The 18,847-nt window shown below is 43.2% G+C and overlaps 1 protein-coding gene across 4 annotated transcripts in view; it reads left to right on the top strand.

Annotated features, from left to right (window-relative positions):
• usp25 (ubiquitin specific peptidase 25) overlaps positions 1-18,847 on the top strand; it is a 243,587-nt gene that overhangs the window by 159,002 nt on the left and 65,738 nt on the right. Inside the window, exons 19-20 of one of the 4 annotated variants that reach the window (XM_063050256.1) lie at positions 3,832-3,945; positions 8,072-8,167. The exons of 1 other annotated variant lie outside the window; for it this stretch is intronic. In XM_063050256.1, the coding sequence (XP_062906326.1) occupies positions 3,832-3,945; positions 8,072-8,167 (210 nt within the window). The remainder of the gene's footprint in view (positions 1-3,831; positions 3,946-8,071; positions 8,168-18,847) is intronic. 2 more of the 4 variants (XM_063050258.1, XM_063050257.1) reach the window with 2 other exon arrangements.

The raw sequence follows: 18,847 nt of genomic DNA, 5'->3' as shown, positions 1-18,847 counted from the left end.
GAATCCATTATTAACTTGGTAGTAACGACACAGTTGTTAGTTCTGTGCTGGGAAGTCTGTGACCCTGTTGTGAAACCTGGAGATTAGTGCTTGGTCCCTTATTACATGAATGATTAGATTTGATAGGTGGATGCAATGCATATGGAACTCAGGAGAAACGTGTCTCCTCTCCACCCACTCGTTATCAGCAACTTGGTATTGTATCTATTTAGAGACAGAGTGCGGAACAAGTCCGTCGGGCTGCAACCCACCTATTTAACCCTAGCCTAATCAGGACAATTTACACTGACCAATTAACCTTCTAACCAGTATGTCTTTGGACTGTGAAAGGAAAGCGGAGCACGTGGAGGAGATCGATGTTGTAATGGGGGGAATGTACAAACTCCTCACAGACAGCACCAGAATTGAACTCCGGCCTCCATTCCCAAAGCTGTAATAGCGTTGCACTAGCTGATAGGCTACCGTGGCATCCTTAACTCTATAGTTAACCTCGGTACAGCATTCAGGTTCCTGGATGTTAATATTTCACGGGTCCTTCGATGGGAGAACCATATCTCCTTCATTAATAAAAAGGCTTGACAGAGGATGTACTTCTTGCGACGGTTGGTAAAACTCCATCTTCCCCTGAACATATTGGTGCAATTCTACACTGGCATGGCAGAAGTCATCCATTACTGTCTGGTTTGGTGCAGTATCCTCTCACAGTATATAAAAACTACCCTGAACTGTCAGGTCAGCAGAGAAGGTCACTGGCTGCAGTCTACCATCACCGCAAGACTGGTATGTGTCCAGGACAAAGAAATGGGCAGGAAAGGTCATTGGGGATGCCACCCACCTGCAAACTAACTTTTCCAAAACTCAATGCTGGAAAACGCCATTGGACTACTAAAACAAAAACTTCACACCATCTTAAGAGTTTTTCTACCAGGCAGTTAATCTGATCAATCGATCTAGTTAAGCCAACCCACTCTCTGTCTATACCATCATCACTGCACTAAGCTGTAGACACTTTAAACCACTTTTAATTATTTATTTATTATTTTACTGAGGGATACAGTGCGGAACAGTCCCTTCCAGCCCAACAAGCTACACCGCTCAGCAACCCATCCATCTAACACCAGCCTAATCACAGGACAATTTACACTGACTATTTAACCAAACCGATAAGTCTTTGGACTGTGGGAGGAAACCAGAGCACATGGAGGAAACCCATGTGGTCATGGGGAGAACGTACAAACTCCTTGTGACAACACCGGAATTGAACTTCGAACTCTGAGCTGTAATAGTGGCACACTAACCATTTTGCTTCCTTGCTGTTTACATTGTAAATACATGTTGGTAATTGTTTATGCACATTTTATTCCATATCTGTTCTTTAACCTCTAACTTTATTAACTTTTTTTATTTATATGTAACTCCTTATTTTTTATAAAATTCTTTATTCTTCAGAATTGTTGAACATTTTTGCTTTTTGTCACGTCGTGCTCTGACCAACACATCACAGCAAATTCTTAGTACATGTAAATGTAGTATATGGTGAATAGAGTTGATTCTTGATCTTCAAATGTAGGAGGTATGACAGTGCAGTTTGAAGGTGTTAGGAAAATTGGTTGTATTGATGGTGAGGAGGGTAATTTTTTGATTGATCTGTTGGTAAGATGAGCAAAGCTGTGAGGAAGTTTAATCCGGAATAAAAAATGAGGTGATACATTCTAGAAAGATCTTAAGGAAACAGTAGGCAGAATGAATGGAGGAGAAGTGAAGAGGTAAGAGAGGAGCCAGCGAAGGGTCTCGACCTGAAACGTTGACTGTTTATTCCCTTCGTTAGATGTTGTCTGACCTGCTGAGTAGCTCCAGCATTTTGTGTGTGTTACTTTGGATTTATTTTCCTTGGAGTGCAGGAGACTGTTACAAAACCTGACTGAGGTATACAAAGGGCTTTAGGTTAGACGTTATGTAACTTCTGCATATTGGAGCTGGCTAAAGCTAGAGAGAAAAGGTGTAGGTGAGGGGCAGGAGGTTTAGAGAGCAACTGAAGGATTTTTTTCCATTGAATCTGAGGTGCTGCTGTGACAGAATCTCATAACATTTAATAAGTATCTAGATAGCTTAACGTAAATGGGTTTAGTACAGATCGGGCGCAAACAGTTGACTGTTTATTCATTTCCAGAGGTGCAACCTGACTTGCTGAGTTCGTCCAGCATTTTATGTGTGTTACTGTGGATCTCCAGCATCTGCAGAATCCTTTATGTTTCTGATTCTGTTCTCTATGGAACTGTGAAGCTGATAACTGGAGGAGGGTGGCAGGTGATGATTACCTTGGTGATAGCTGGAGGAGAATGATAGATGACCAGCTTTGTTATATCTGATACCTGGAGGAGGGTTGTGAGTGACCACCTTGGTGATAGCTAATACATGGAGGAGCTTGGTGGGTGATGATTACCTTAGTGCTTGTGTTGGTCAGACTTTAATATACTAGACACAAGTTGAAGTTCCTTCTTGCTTGTGATGTTTTAATTGCCTCAAATTGGCTTTTCTCTCTTTATCTTTCTGTACACTTGCTTTTGCAGGTTTTATGCTTTTCATTTGTGAGTCTTCTTCCATCCTTGTATTATTTTAGCCGAGGGCAGTTTCACCATCCCAAATCGCACTGCCACTAGGTGGTGCTGTGCAGTCACTCATGGTCTTCACTGCATTCAACCATTTTCGGTTCATTGTTTTGTCGTGGTCAGTGGGTTTCTGTTGATCATTTGCCATCTACCTCACATGAGCAAATAAATCACTGTTTCTGTTCATCAAACCAGGCCATGGGATATAAACAAGTAGATTGGCACACATAAAAATGCTGGAGGAACTCAGCAGGTCGGGGATAAACAGCTAACGTATCAGGCCGAACCCTTTATCAGGAATAAACTCTCCACTGTCACGATCTCAGCTTGAAACATCGGCAGTTTGTTCCTCCCCATAGGTGCTGCTTGACTTGCTGAGTTCTCCAGCATTTTTTGTATATGTTGCTCTGGATTTTCAGCATCTGCAGAATTGCTTGTGTATATAGTAAGTAGATTAGGCCACACAGTGCACTTTGAGGGAGATATTCTCTGTCTCTGAGGCCTCCGTCGGTCAGAGTTGACCATGGATATTACATCCTAGCTATCTAGATATGCAAGCCTGGACAGTACGATATGGAGAGCAAGCTCTTCCTCTCCATGCATCTGATGAACCCAAAGGAATGGCAGAGACCAATACGGTTTGATACCAGCTGTTTGGCAGACCAGAAGGCTTGTAGTGTGTGCTGGATCTATCAGGTCAGGTCAGTTGAGTGATGTGCTGGGATGCAGTTCAGCACCTCGCTGGTCAGTACATGAGTTGCAATAGGGGTCTGACATGGCTGTGATCCCTTGGCAGTGAAACACCTCGTTAATACTTCTACCTTGATTGCACGTCAGGGCAGAGCATTGGCAGTGTACTTGAGCAAGATAAGCAGCTTGATAGTGGCGTAGACTTAACCAGGGGAAAAATAAAATTATGGAGCAAATCAGGGAGTATTCTTTTTGCTTCATGTTCCAGCATCTTGTGCTTGGGGAAGGTTAAAGAGCGTCAAAGGTTGCAGGGAGAGGGCAGAAGAATGGGGTTGAGAGGGGATAATATATCAGCCGTGATGGAATGGTGGAACAGACTCGACGAGCTGAATGGCCTAATTCTGCTCCTATGTCTCGTGGTCTAAAATGGAGTTAACCCTTTACTGATTAATTACTGTTCTTTGCCACCCTTTTTCTCCCTTTACCTGCACCGCCCTTCACTTCCTTGTGTGTCCTTGGCCTTTTCTTGTAGGGCTCTGCCAAAGCTTCCCTCAAACCAGGCCCCAGCCAGCGTGTGGTTGAGGTGGAGATTCCTCATATAGGAAGGTTGGTCATAGAATCAGAGGAAGGCGGTTATGATGACGAGGTACCTACCCAGTGCCTGGACGGACAGCATGTGGCTACGTAATGCATGGCACTCCCTAATGGGCATGTTTTATGCACTGCTGTATGTAGGAGAGCTGGCAGCTCCATCAGCATAATTTCAAATAACCATAGCATACGATAAAGAGTGCACGTTGTATTATTCCAGAGCAGGTGTAGTAGGGTGCATTGGGTAAGACTATGCAAGCAGGCCGGACAGTACAAAATGTAGGCTTGACCATGTATTGACTGAACAATACAGGCAGGTCCATGTAAAGACTGTACAATACAGGCTGGACCGTGTATAGACTGAACAATACAGGCTGGACCATGTTTAGACTGCACAATGCAGGCTGGTACATGTATAAACTGAACAATACAAGCTGAACCATGCATAGACAAACCAATACAGGCTGGACCATGTATAGACAGACTGTGCTGTATAGCTACTGTATAATATGGGACTACCTTATGTTGTAGGGACAAGTTAGACTGTGTATAGACAGATGAGTTCAGGCTGGACTATGTAGACAGACCAGTGTAGGTTGGACTGTTTATGGACTGAATAATACAAGCTGAACTGTGTATAGACTGAACAATGTAGGCTGGACCACTTATAGACTGTACAATGCAAGCTGAGCCATGTATGTACTGTACAATGCAAGCTGGACTGTGTAAAGACTGTACAATGCAGGCTGGACCATGTATAGACCGAACAATGCAAGTGGGACCATGTTTGAACTGTACAGTGAAAGCTGGACTGTGTAAAGACTGTACAAAGTAAGCTAGGCCATGTACGTGTTCTACAAAACAGGCTACACTATGTACAGATTGCACAATGAGGCCCCAGACTATGTACAGTTTCCACAGTATACAAGTTGATGATGCAGCTGGACTGTAAGCAGGGTACACAAGGCAGGATGGGCAGCATGTGGTGCAGGGTACACCAGGCATTGTGTATCTGGCAGTCATGGCTGTGCACCCTGTGCAGTCACACACAGGCAAGGCAGAGCAGCGCAGAAGGCTGGTAACACAATAAATGTAGGCAATTGTGGTGAGTGGGGTAAGAGAGCACATTATGCTGTGCAGGGTAAGGGTAAGGTGCAAATTAGAACTCTGTATAGGTTACAGAATGAGGTAAAGGCCACAGCATACTCTCATGCTGTACCCTGACACGTGACGTTATCAGAATTCATAGTGTTTATGGTCAAAGTACATGTATATTGCAGTATACTTCTCTGAGATTTATTCCCTTGCAGGATTTACAGGAAAAAATAAAGAAATACAATAGAATTTAGTTCAAATTATAAGCAGGCATTGCAGAATATGCCTTCTTATAATTTTTGGGAACACATGGAATTGTCTGGCTTTTATTGGCTTAGGTAGTCTCATTATTTTAGCATGAGAGGGGTTTTAATGGACATTTTCAGACAAATCATGTGTTTTTATCTTTGCAACTGTGCCAATGATATGTCCAAACGGTTATTATCTCCTAGTGTGCGGTGTAGGAGATGGGAGAGATTCCATTGAAATAATTATCCATTACCTGCCCATTATCTCCCAGTGTGCAGTGAAGGAGAGAGAGATTCCATTGAAATATCTATCCACAATCTGCCCATTATCTCCCAGTGTGCAGTGAAGGAGGGAGAGATTCCATTGAAATATCTATCCACAATCTGCCCATTATCTCCCAGTGTGCAGTGAAGGAGGGAGAGATTCCATTGAAATATCTATCCACAATCTGCCCATTATCTCCCAGTGTGCAGTGAAGGAGGGAGAGATTCCATTGAAATATCTATCCACAATCTGCCCATTATCTCCCAGTGTGCAGTGAAGGTGGGAGAGATTCCATTACCTGCCCATTATCTCCCAGTGTGCAGTGATGGAGGTAGGAGGGATACCATTGAAGCACCTGCCTATTTTGAATTAGCCTCACATTCCTCTCTCTAGGTCTTGGTTGAGTAATGGCAACCCATCACTTTGCAATTCATCTCAGTACTGTTACAGCTTTAACCCTGATCCCACAAAGGCTTTCTGTGGCTGATCCCAGCCATTCCTTACTTAAAGGGCACTCCAGCTGTGGGCCATGATGTCTCCCTGGTCACATAGACCACCTGCATCATATAGCATAGAATTATTACAGCATAGTACAGGCCCTTTGGCCCTTTAACCTACTGCAAGATCAATATGCCCTTCCCTGCTTCATAGCCCTCCACATTTCTATCCTCCATATGTCCACCTGCCAGTGTGTCCCACACACCCACCAACCTCTGTACCTCTGACATTCCCCTATACTTCCCTCCAGTCAACTTAAAATTACACCCCCTCGTATTAGCCATTTCTGTACTGGGAGATAGTATCTGGCTGTCCACTTAATCTATGCCTCTTACTATCTTGTACAGCTCTATCAAGACCATAAGACACTTGGAGCAGAATTAGGCCATTCGGCCCATTGTGTTTGCTCTGCCATTTGATCATGACTGATCTATTTCCCTCTCAACTCACCTCTCATCCTCCTTTGCTGAAAAGAGAAAAGCCATGACTTTATTTATGGTTTTAATTTTATTTAGAGATACAGCATAGTAACGGGCCCGTCTGGTCCAATAAGTCCGCACGGTCCAATTATACCCATGTGACCCGTTAACCCACTAACCCATATATCTTTGGAATGTGTGAGGGAACCAGAGCACCCGGAGGAGATCCATACGGTCATGGGGAAAACTTATAAACTCCTTACAAGCAGGGGTTGGAATTGAACCGAGGTCACTGGCACTGTGATGGTGTTACACTAATCAGTTCGCTTCCTTACTACACAGTAGTTATTGAGGCTGATTAAGGAAGAGGGATCCCAGAAGCAAAGATGCCTCAAATGCTCCCTACAGCACCACACCCTGGCAACCACTACACTAGAGAGAAGAAGGATATCCAGAGAGTGAAGATAATTCCAGGATTTCACTGTTCTGTACACCTTTTGACAATACTTCTTCCCCCTTTAATCCGAGGTGAGAGATTGGATTAGAAAAGTTTATGGAGTTTTTATTCTTAAATAAGCATTTGAGACATGCTGCACAAAATAAAAACACTTATAGGCCAAAGCAATACGCACAAAATGCTGGAAGAACTCAGCAGGTCAGACATCATCTATGGAGGGGAATAAATAGTCGATGTTTCAGGCAGAGAACCTTCATCAGGACTAGAAAGAAAGTGGAAAGAAGCAAACATGAGAAGGTGGGGGAAGAGGAAAGAGTACAAGCAACACTCACAAACCCCAGCATCTGCAGATTATTTTGTGGAAAAAGTACAATCTAGCAGGTAACAGGTGAAGCCAAGGAGGTGGATGAGTGGGGGAAGGAAGGGATGAAGTGAGAAGCTGGGAGGTGAGAGATGGAAAAGGTAAAGGTAAAGTTGGAAGACGGAATCTGACACATGCAAATGACCATTTTTGGATGCTACAAATGTTAGGTATATACTGTGAACGCACTGTTTTGAACATAAAACAGTACAGGCTCTTCAGAACATGATGTCTGTGTCAACAATAGTAGAATCAGAGAGTTGGAGATATAATTAACAGAAAGGAAAACTACAACTATGGAGAAAGAACAAGATGGGGTGGTCGTTATTCACAATGAAAGATCATCGCCTCCAGAGGATGGGTTGATCGACCTCTGGCGATGCATTAGTGTTTATCCCTCAGCTAGCAATCGGCATAAGATGTACTGATAGCTTAAACGCATGAGGGAGCGAACTTCGTTCAGTGAATGGCTGGGTGCTTGTGGACCGCATGACTGGGAGCATGTTGTGATAACCATCCGCTTGTCCCTTCCCTGCCGACCTTTTAACCATTTCGACAGCAGCTGAAATCACATCAGTTTCCTTGTGTTTTTTGTGCATGTAACATTTTAATTGGCATATTATTTTTTAATATACAAGGCATACAAAATCCATTGCTTATTCACTGCTTATGTTAATTATTTTAAGATTTATGAATCGGCTTTTTATCTCATACTCGTTGTAAATATTATTTTTCATTTAAAAAATAATAAAAAACATTTAAAAGTGTTGCCAATTCATGTGTTTTGAATAGATTTATCCATAATCTGACTTTTCAACTACAACCCCCTTGTTGGCAGGTCATGCTGACCCCAACCATGCAAGCTATAATCATGGCTATAGGTAAAGCCAGGAATGTATATGACAGACATGGTCCTGAGGCGGGTTTCTTTAAGGTACTCAACTCCCTTTTATATTTCATTCTCTGTGATTGAATGCTGCCTGCTCTCGCATATTATGGCAATTTTGAACCCAGCATCGTGCATGTTACCGCGATAACGTTCACTGATCTGTCTCCCCCAGCTTATCTTCCTTCTTCCTTCTGGTCCCTCTTTTATTTTTTTCCCTAGTTCATTTCTTCTCTCTGACACTGTCCCTTTTCATTTTTCCTTCCTTTTTATTATGTTCTTTCTATCCCTCACCTCTCACTTCTCCCTTTTTCTCATCTCATTCCCCCTACTGTCAGTAAACCCTTAACTTCTGGGTCACCGAAGAATGGTGCTGGGCTCCCCAAATGATGACTGTGGCCACAAATCCTGAAAAATGTAAATGACTGTCCATTCCCCACTAACACTGGGAGATTGCCTTGCAGGAGGAATTTACAGAGCTGAATGAGGCCTGTATTCACTAGGAGTTTTACGCAGAATCCCTTCAAAGTAGGAAGTTGCATGCCCACAGTAGAAACACCAACCTCCAGGCTGTTACTAAGGCAGATAATACTTCACAAGCAGCAGTATACCTGAGCACAAAGGGTCCATTTTATCTTCTTCCTCAGCACTTTCAAACTTTAGAAAGATGAAGTAGTTGTTACTTGGGGAGTTATCTGTAGAGTCAAGTTTGGTTGGCTCATTAGCGAAGGAATTGTTAATTTCTTAGTCTTGTCATTGCCATAGTGGGACTACAGAGACAATATGATGGAGATTTCTCAGAAAGGATGTGCTGGCATTGGAGAAGGTCCAGCAGAGGTTCACAAGGATGATACTAGGTTAATATAAGAGAAGCATTTGATGACTCTGGGCCTGTACTCTTTGGAGTTAAGAAGAATGGGGAGGGGCATAGAATCTCATTGAAACCAATCAAATGTTGAAAAGGAGAGGATGTTTCTGATAGTGGGGGAGTCTCGGACCAGCGAGCACAGCCTCAGAATAAAAGGACATCGTTTTACAATAGAGATGAGATGGAATTAGATACAGGGATAGAGAATTTATTGCCGCAGACTGCAGAAGATGCCAAGTCATTATATTTAAAGTGGAGTTTGATATGTTCTTGATTAGTAAAGTTGTCAAAAGTTACAGGGAAAAGGCAGGAGAGTAGGGTTGAGAGGAGTAATAGATCAGCCATGATGAAGTAGACTCACTGGGCTGAATCGCCTAATTTTGCTCCTATGTTTGATGGTCTTCTGATGACAAATAAATACTATATCAATGAGGTTAGATTGTATATTTACAAATGGCAGAAGTTAAGGGTTTACTGTTTTAATTTTCTCCCCATTTTTCCTATACCAACTCACTCTTTATATTCCAACTCACTTGCTCTATTTTATCCTCCCCCACCCTCAGTCAAGCAATTTGGAATAAATAGTGTAGTGTGCAGTTGCCTGCAATGCACTCTTTATCAATCTGCACTGAATAGAGTCATCAAAAAGTTGGAAGCTGCTGGAAAGGACTGAATGTTCTGGGAACATGCTTTGGAAAAAAAAAACCCTATCATCTGCTCTCCTAAACTGACTTTTGTGTTTCCCATGTTCCATTTGTGGGGTTTACAGGATGGTTTAAGAGCAAAAGCTTCAGTGCACGATTTATGGGTTCATTATTGCTGTTAGATGACGGTACGTGTTATACTCTTAATGCTCTAAACCGGAATCTGTCGTCATGGTCTGTAATTCTTCTATCTCTGATTTGAGCCGTAAGTTTCCAGATTGAGTGAAGTAAATGTTTAATTGTTCGGCTCAAGAACTGATTTCAGAAGGTGGGGTGGAGGGGAACATGGTCAATAGCATCCCTCCTCCAGAACAGATCATTCTTAATCCTCCCCATAATCTAATGTGTTCTCATTTCTTTTTCTGCTCCTGTATCCGCTTATTCATCTTCAGTAAGGTTTGTAATGAGCACAAAGTCTATATACAAGCAGGAGTTTAGGTATCTCTACTGCTGAAGCCTGTCAATCTTACTGGTACAAATACGTATTTTTCTCAGCTTTGGAATCATCACCATCTGTCTGCTCATTGTAGGTACAAGGGACTGAGTACCTGTGGCCTCTGTCAATGTTCCCTAGGGAGATACGCATTCATGAAGTGCTTTTCACAACATCAGAATACCCCAAGCATTTAGCAACCACAATTTACCCTTCAGTCAGTGATATAATAGGGAATGCCCTGCAATTACTTTTCTGATTGCAAAGATTTACAAGCTGCCTTTGAGATTGGTTGAAGGAAGTGTACTGTTCAGGAAACCCGATGAGAACTCAACTATTGCATTATGACTTTAAAGTCCAGAGTCATTTAGCACTTCATCTGGAAGAAGACTGCAACAAGTGGTGCTGCCTGCAGCTTCAGTGGTCCTGATCTCAGATGCTATCGTTATCAAGCTTGTTTCTTCTCCCTGTGACCACACAGGGCTCATAGAACATAGAACAATACAGCACAGTACAGGTCCTTAAGGCCACAATGTTGCCTTGACAGATCAATCTAACCCCTCTTACATAGTCCTCCAGTTTTCTATTATCCATAAGAGACTTAAATATCCCTAATGTATCTCCCTCTACCACCACCCCTGGCAGTGCGTTCCACGCACTGACCACTGTGTAAAAATCTGTGACATCTCCCTTGTACTTTCCTCTAATCATCGCAAAATTATGCCTGCTGGTATTAGCCTTTTTCTGCTCTGGGAAAAAATTTCTGGCTGTCCACTTCACCATCTAGTACATCTCTATCAAGCTACCTCTCATCCTTCTTCACTCCAAAGAGAAAAGCACTAGCTTGTTAACCTGTTTGCATAATACATGCTCTGTAATCTAGGCAGCATCCTGGTATATCTTTGCATCCATCTCAAGCTTTTTACATCCTCACGATAACAGAAAGACATAACAATAGTCTTTTCAGTTGTCAAGCAGAGTGGAGAAATTGCGCAGACCATTTTGCACCAGCAACAAAATCAGACTGCTGGAGGAACTCAGCTGGGTGAAACAGCATCTGTTTAAGGCTGGGGGGGCACTAATGCACGGTTCCAGTCTGAAAGATCGATAATTCCTTTCCCTCCCAGATGCTCCTCGACCAGCTGAGTTCCTCCGGCAGATTATTTATTACTGCAGATTCCTGCATCTGCGGTCTCTCATGTCCCAGTTTCTCTAATTTCCTCCGACATTCCAAAGGCATGCTGATGGGGTTAGTTAGCAGCTGTGGATGAGATTAGCTTTGTCACATGTACACTGAAACATTTTAGAATTCTTTGAGGAAATAACAAGCAGAAGGAGAGTCAGTAGATGTTGTTTACTTGGATTTTCAGAAAGCCTTTGACAAGGTGCCACCCTTGAGGCTGCTTAACAAGTTAGGAGCCAGTGGTATTACAAGAAAGATACTAGCATGGGTTGAACATTGGCTGATTGGCAGGAGACAAAGAGTGGGATTAAAGGGGGCCTTTTCTGGTTAGCTGCCAGTGACTAGCGGTGTTCCATAGGGGTTGGTGTTGGGACCACTTTTATGTATTATTTCAATGATTATGATGATGATTGATGGCTTTGGGGCCAAGTTTGTAAGTGACACAAAGATAGGTGGAGATGGTGTTGAGGGAGCAGGCAGTCTGCAGAAGAACTTAGACAGATTAGGAGAATGGGCAAAGAAGTGGCAGATGGAATATAGTGTAGGGAAGTGTGTGCTCATGCACTTTACCAAAGGAATAAAGGCATAGACTATTTTCTAAATGGGGAGACTTTTCAAAAATCAGGTACAAAGTGGCTTGGGAGTCCTCATGCAGGATTCTCTAAAGGTTCACTTACAGGTTGAGTCAGTGGTAAGGAAGACAAATGCAATCTTAGTATTCACTTCAAAAGGACTAGAACGTAAAAGCAAAGATGTAATGCTGAGGCTTTATAAGGCATTGGTCAGATCACACTGGGAGTATTGTGAGCAGTTTTGAGCCTCTTACCTAAGAAAAGATGTACTGGCGTTAGAGAGAATCCAGAGGAGGTTCACAAGAATTTTTCCAGGAATAGGATGTTTTAAAGGAGCATTTGATGGCTCTGGACTTGTTTGGGAGAATGAGGGGGATCTCATTAAACCCTATTGAATACGAAAGACCTCGATAGAGTGGATATGGAGAGGATGTTTCACATAGTGGAGGAGTCTAGGACCGGAGGCACAGCCTCAGAATAAAGGGGCATCCATTTAGAACAGAGATGAGGAGGAATCTGTGGAATTCATTGTCACAAATGGCTGTGGAAGCCAAGTCATTGGGGATATTTAAAATGGAGATTGATGTTCTTGTTTAATCAGGGCATCAAAGTTACAGGGAGAAGGTAGGAAAATGGGGTTGAGAAGGATAATAAATCAGCCATGGTGGAATGACGAAGCAGACTCGACGGGCTAAATGGACTAATTCTGCTCGTATGCCTCATGGAAACATTAAACTATACTGTGAAGTATGCTGTTTCGCATCAATGATCAGTGCAGCCCGAGGATGTTCAGGGGCAGCCCACGCCGTACTAACCCTAACTCATATGGCTTAGGGGGAGACCCACATGGTCAAGAGGAGAACATTCACAGTCCTTACAGGCAGCAGCAGGAGTTGAATCCCGACCAGCTGGCACTGTAAAGTATTGCGCTAACCCTTACGCTATCGTGCCGCCCATTATGACTGCTTAGTGCCAAACAAACTACAGGAGAGTTAATAGGCATGTCTGAGAGAATAAAGTGCTAGACTATAGGGAAATGAGGAGAGGTGGGATGGAACTAAGGAACCTGCTCTCTTTGGTTGGCCTCACATTGGAAGCATTAAATAACGGAAGAGCAGCATTCCCTCTGACAACACCTTGAGTGTTCAAGTTGCAATATTTTGGTTATAACAGTTAAAAGGAATGGCCAGCAAAATAAACTTTGATTTATATTTTAGTGAAGAGAGTACATCCTCTATCACCTTAACATCTTTCTCTGTCTAAAAAAGATTAGTTTTATTTGTCACATGTACATCGAAACAAACAGTGGAATGCGTCATTTGCACCAACAATCACCACCGTCCGAGTTTTCTAGGGGTGGCCCGCAAGTGTTGCCTTGCTTCCAGCGCCAACATAGCAGGCAAAACTTAGTAACCATAACCCATACGATTTCAAGATGTGGGAGGAAACCGGAGTGCCCGGAAGAAACCCACACAGTCACTGGGAGAACCTTACAAACAGCAGCAGGGAATTGAACCCCGATCTTACATCTGTTCACAGATCTGCCACAAGATAATGTCCAAAAGCATCAGCCAAACAACAGTGCAACTCTGATCTCATTGGAAACTAGATTGAGCTTGAAATGAAATGCTCTTTAAGTTCCTTAATTCCACGAATAAAGATCTTTTCCTGGATTCAGGTTTGGAGCCGAAACATTAACTATTTCTTTCCCTCATGGATCCTGCTTAACTGCTCTTGTTTGTTGCTTCAGAGTCCAGGATTTGCAGCCTCTTGTGTCTGTAAGACCTTAAAGGTTAGCTTTATTTGTCACATGTACATAAAAACCTACAGTGAAATGCATTATTAGCACCAATGTCCAACACAAGCTGGGATGTGTAAGGCAGCCCAGAAGTGTCGCCATGCTTCTGACACAAAAAAGACATGCCTACAGCTCACTTTGGAATCTGGGAGGGAACAAGAACACCCGGAGGAAACAGGCGATCACAGGGAGAATGTGCAAACTAATTATAGGTAGTAGTGGAAATTGAACTCAGATTGAGTCGGTAGTGAAGAAGGCGAATGCAATATTGGCATTCATTTCCAGAGGAATAGAGTATAGGAGCAGGGATGTGATGTTGAGACTGTATAAGGCGCTGGTGAGACCTCACTTGGAGTACTGTGGGCAGTTTTGGTCTCCTTATCTAAGAAAGGATGTGCTGACATTGGAGAAGGTACAGAGAAGATTCACTAGAATGATTCGGGGAATGAGAGGGTTAACGTATGAGGAATGTTTGCCCACTCTTGGACTGTATTCCTTGGCGTTTAGAAGAATGGGGGAGACCTCATAGAAACATTTCGAGTGTTGAAAGGCATGGACAGAGTGGATGTGGCAAAGTTGTTTCCCATGATGAGGGAGCCTAGTACGAGAGGGCATGACTTAGGATTGAAGGGCGCCCATTCAGAACAGAAATGCGAAGAAATATTTTTAGTCAGAGGGTGGTGAATCTATGGAATTTGTTGCCACGGGCAGCAGTGGAGGCCAAGTCATTGGGTGTATTTAAGGCAGAGATTGATAGGTATCTGAGTAGCCAGGGCATCAAAGGTTATGGTGAGAAGGTGGGGGAGTGGAACTAAATGGGAGAATGGATCAGCTCATGATAAAATGGCGGAAAAGACTCGATGGGCCAAATGGCCGACTTCTCCTGTGTCTTATGGTCTTATTGACGTTGTAAACTATTAAGCGGGCCACTATGCTTCTATGCCGTCTGTGCTGTGAGAAGCGTACTGATTGGTGGATATAGAAGAGTTGAAGGGAGCTTTGGCCAGGGTACTGATTGCAGGTGGCTACTTCAGATGATTGATACTGTAAAGCATGCATCCCTGTGTGAACAAGCAGGAATGAAGGGATTAACTTATTTGGAGTATTTGGTCACGCTGGGCCTGTACTCACTGGAGTTTAGAAGAATGGGGTGGGGGTGGATCTCATTGAGACCTATTGTATATTGAAAGCCCAGCATAGTGTGGATATGGAGAGGATGTTTCCAATAGTGGGGGAGTCATAGAAACATAGAAAATAGGTGCAGGAGTAGGCCATTCGGCCCTTCGAGCCTGCACCGCCATTCAGTATGATCATGGCTGATCATCCACCTCAGAACCCTGTACCAGCCTTCCCTCCATACCCCTGATCCCTTTAGCCACAAGGGCCATATCTAACTACCTCTTAAATATAGCCAATGAACTGGCCTCAACTGTTTCCTGTGGCAGAGAATTCCACAGATTCACCACTCTCTGTGAGAAGAAGTTTTTCCTAATCCCGGTCCTAAAAGGCTTCCCCTTTATCCTCAAACTGTGACCCCACGTTCTGGACTTCCCCAACATCGGGAACAATCTTCCTGCATCTAGCCTGTCCAATCCCTTTAGGATTTTATACGTTTCAATAAGATCCCCCCTCAATCTTCTAAATTCCAGAGAGTATAAGCCCAGTTCATCCAGTCTTTCATCATATGAAAGTCCTGCCATCCCAGGAATCAATCTGGTGAACCTTCTTTGTACTCCCTCCATGACAAAAATATCTTTCCTCAGATTAGGGGACCAAAACTGCACACAATACTCCAGGGCCTTATACTACTGCAGTAGTACCTCCCTGCTCCAGTTCTCGAATCCTCTTGCTATGAATGCCAGCATACCATTTGCCTTTTTCACCGCCTACTGTACCTGCATGCCCACTTTCAATGACTGGTGTATGATGACACCCAGGTCTCGTTGCACCTCCCCTTTTCCTAATCGGCCACCATTCAGATAATAATCTGTTTTCCTGTTTTTGCCACCAAAGTGGATAACCTCACATTTATCCACATTAAATTGCATCTGCCATGAATTTGCCCACTCACCTAACCTATCCAAGTCACCCTGCATCCTCTTAGCATCCTCCTCACAGCTAACACTGCCGCCCAGCTTCGTGTCATCCGCAAACTTGGAGATGCTGCATTTAATTCCCTCGTCTAAGTCATTGATATATATTGTAAACAACTGGGGTCCCAGCACTGAGCCTTGCGGTACCCCACTAGTCACTGGCTGCCATTCTAAAAAGGTCCCATTTATTCCCACTGTTTGCTTCCTGTCTGCCAACCAATTCTCTATCCACATCAATACCTTACCCCCAATACCGTGTGCTTTAAGTTTGCACACTAATCTCCTGTGTGGGACCTTGTCAAAAGCCTTTTGAAAATCCAAATATACCACATCTACTGGTTCTCCCCTATCCACTCTACTAGTTACATCCTCAAAAAATTCTATAAGATTCGTCAGACATGATTTTCTTTTCACAAATCCATGCTGACTTTGTCCGATCATTTCACCGCTTTCCAAATGTGCTGTTATCTCATCTTTGATAACTGACTCTAGCATTTTCCCCACCACCAATGTTAGGCTAACCAGTCTCTAATTCCCTGGTTTCTCTCTCCCTCCTTCTTTAAAAAGTGGGGTTACATTAGCCACCCTCCAATTCTCAGGAACTAGTCCAGAATCTAACGAGTTTTGAAAAATTATCACTATTGCATCCACTATTTCTTGGGCTACTTCCTTAAGCACTCTGGGATGCAGGCCATCTGGCCCTGGCGATTTATCTGCCTTTAATCCCTTCAATTTACCTAACACCACTTCCCTACTAACATGTATTTCCCTCAGTTCCTCCATCTCACTAGACCCTCTGTCCCCTACTATTTCCGGAAGATTATTTATGTCCTCCTTAGTGAAGACAGAACCAAAGTAGTTATTCAATTGGTCTGCCATGTCTTTGTTCCCCATAATCAATTCACCTGTTTCTGTCTGTCGGGGACCTACATTTGTCTTAACCAATCTTTTTCTTTTCACATATCTATAAAAGCTTATACAGTCAGTTTTTATGTTCCCTGCCAGTTTTCTCTCATAATCTTTTTTCCCTTTCCTAATTAAGCCCTTTGTCCTCCTCTGCTGGACTCTGATTTCTCCCAGTCCTCAGGTGAGCTGCTTTTTCTGGCTAATTTGTGTGCTTCTTCTTTGGAATTGATACTATCCCTAATTTCCCTTGTCAGCCACGGGTGCACTACCTTCCCTGATTTATTCTTTTGCCAAACTGGGATGAACAATTGTTGTAGTTCATCCATGTGATCTTTAAATGCTTGCCATTGTATATCCACCGTCAACCTTTTAAGTATCATTTGCCAGTCTATCTTAGCTAATTCACGTCTCATACCTTCAAAGTTACCCTTCTTTAAGTTCAGAACCTTTGTTTCTGAATTAACTATGTCACTCTCCATCTTAATGAAGAATTCCACCATATTATGGTCACTCTTACCCAAGGGGCCTCTCACGACAGGATTGCTAATTAACCCTTCCTCATTGCTCAATACCCAGTCTAGAATAGCCTGCTCTCTAGTTGGTTCCTCGACATGTTGGTTCAAAAAACCATCCCGCATACATTCCAAGAAATCCTCTTCCTCAGCACCCTTACCAATTTGGTTCACCCAATCTATATGTAGATTGAAGTCACCCATTATAACTGCTGTTCCTTTATTGCATGCATTTCTAATTTCCTGGTTAATGCCATCCCCAACCTCACTACTACTGTTAGGTGGCCTGTACACAACTCCCACCAGCGTTTTCTGCCCCTTAGTGTTATGCAGCTTTACCCATATCGATTCCACATCCTCCCAGCTAATGTCCTTCCTTTCTATTGTGTTAATCTCCTCTCTAACCAGCAATGCTACCCCACCTCCTTTTCTTTCATGTCTCTCCCTCCTGAATATTGAATATCCCTGAATGTTGAGCTCCCATCCTTGGTCACCCTGGAGCCATGTCTCTGTGATCCCAACTATATCATAATCATTAATAACAATCTGCACTTTTAATTCATCCACCTTGTTACGAATGCTCCTTGCATTGACACACAAAGCCTTCAGGCTTGCTTTTACAACTCTCTTAGCCCTTATACAATTATGTTGAAAAGTGGCCCTTTTTGATTTTTGCCCTGGATTTGCCAGCCTACTACTTTTACTTTTCACCCTACTACTTTTTGCTTCTCCCCTCATTTTACACCCCTCTGTCTCTCTGTACTTGTTCCCATCCCCCTGTTGTGAACTAACCTCCTCTCTCCTAATCTCTTTAATTTGATTCCCACCCCCCAACCATTCTAGTTTAAAGTCACCTCAGTAGCCCTGGCAAATCTCCCCGCCAGGATATTGGTCTCCCTTGGATTCAAGTGTAACCCGTCCTTTTTGTACAGGTCACACCTGTGCCAAAAGAAGTCCCAATGATCCAAAAACTTGAATCCCTGCCCCCTGCTCCAATCCCTCAGCCACGCATTTATCCTCCACCTCATTGCATTCCTACTCTCACTGTTGTGTAGCACAGGCAGTAATCCTGAGATTATTACCTTTGTAGTTCTTTTTCTCAACTCCCTTCCTAACTCCCTATATTCTCCTTTCAGGACCTCTTCCCTTTTCCTACCTATGTCATTGGTACCTATATGTACCACGACCTCTGGCTCCTCACCCTCCCACTTTAGGATATCTTGGACGCGATCAGAAATATCCCGGACCCTGGTCTTAAGACCAGAGGACACAGCCTGAGAATAAAATGTATCCCTTTAGAATATAGATGAGGAAGAATGTCTTTAACCAGAGTGTGGTGAACCTGTGGAATTCATTGTCACAGACAGCTGTTGGGGCCAAGTCATTGGGTAAATTTAAAGTGGAGGTTGATGGGTTCTTGATTAGTAAAGGTGTCAAAAGTTACCATAAGACCATAAAGTATAGGAGCAGAACTAGACTATTTGGCCCAACGAGTTGGCTCTGCCATTTCATCATGGCTGATTCATTTTAACTCTCAGCCCCAATCTCCTGCCTCCTCCACCCCCACCCCTTCCGTATCTCTTCATTCCCTGACCAATCAAGAACCTATCAACTTCTGCCTTAAATAGATATAAAGACTTGGCCTCCAAAGCTGCCTGT

The sequence above is a fragment of the Mobula hypostoma genome, chromosome 6 (assembly GCF_963921235.1).
Source record: "Mobula hypostoma chromosome 6, sMobHyp1.1, whole genome shotgun sequence".
Classification (NCBI taxonomy): Eukaryota; Metazoa; Chordata; class Chondrichthyes; order Myliobatiformes; family Myliobatidae; genus Mobula; species Mobula hypostoma.
Note: the sequence above shows the minus strand (reverse complement) of the source record. Positions and strands in the feature narration are given on the sequence as shown.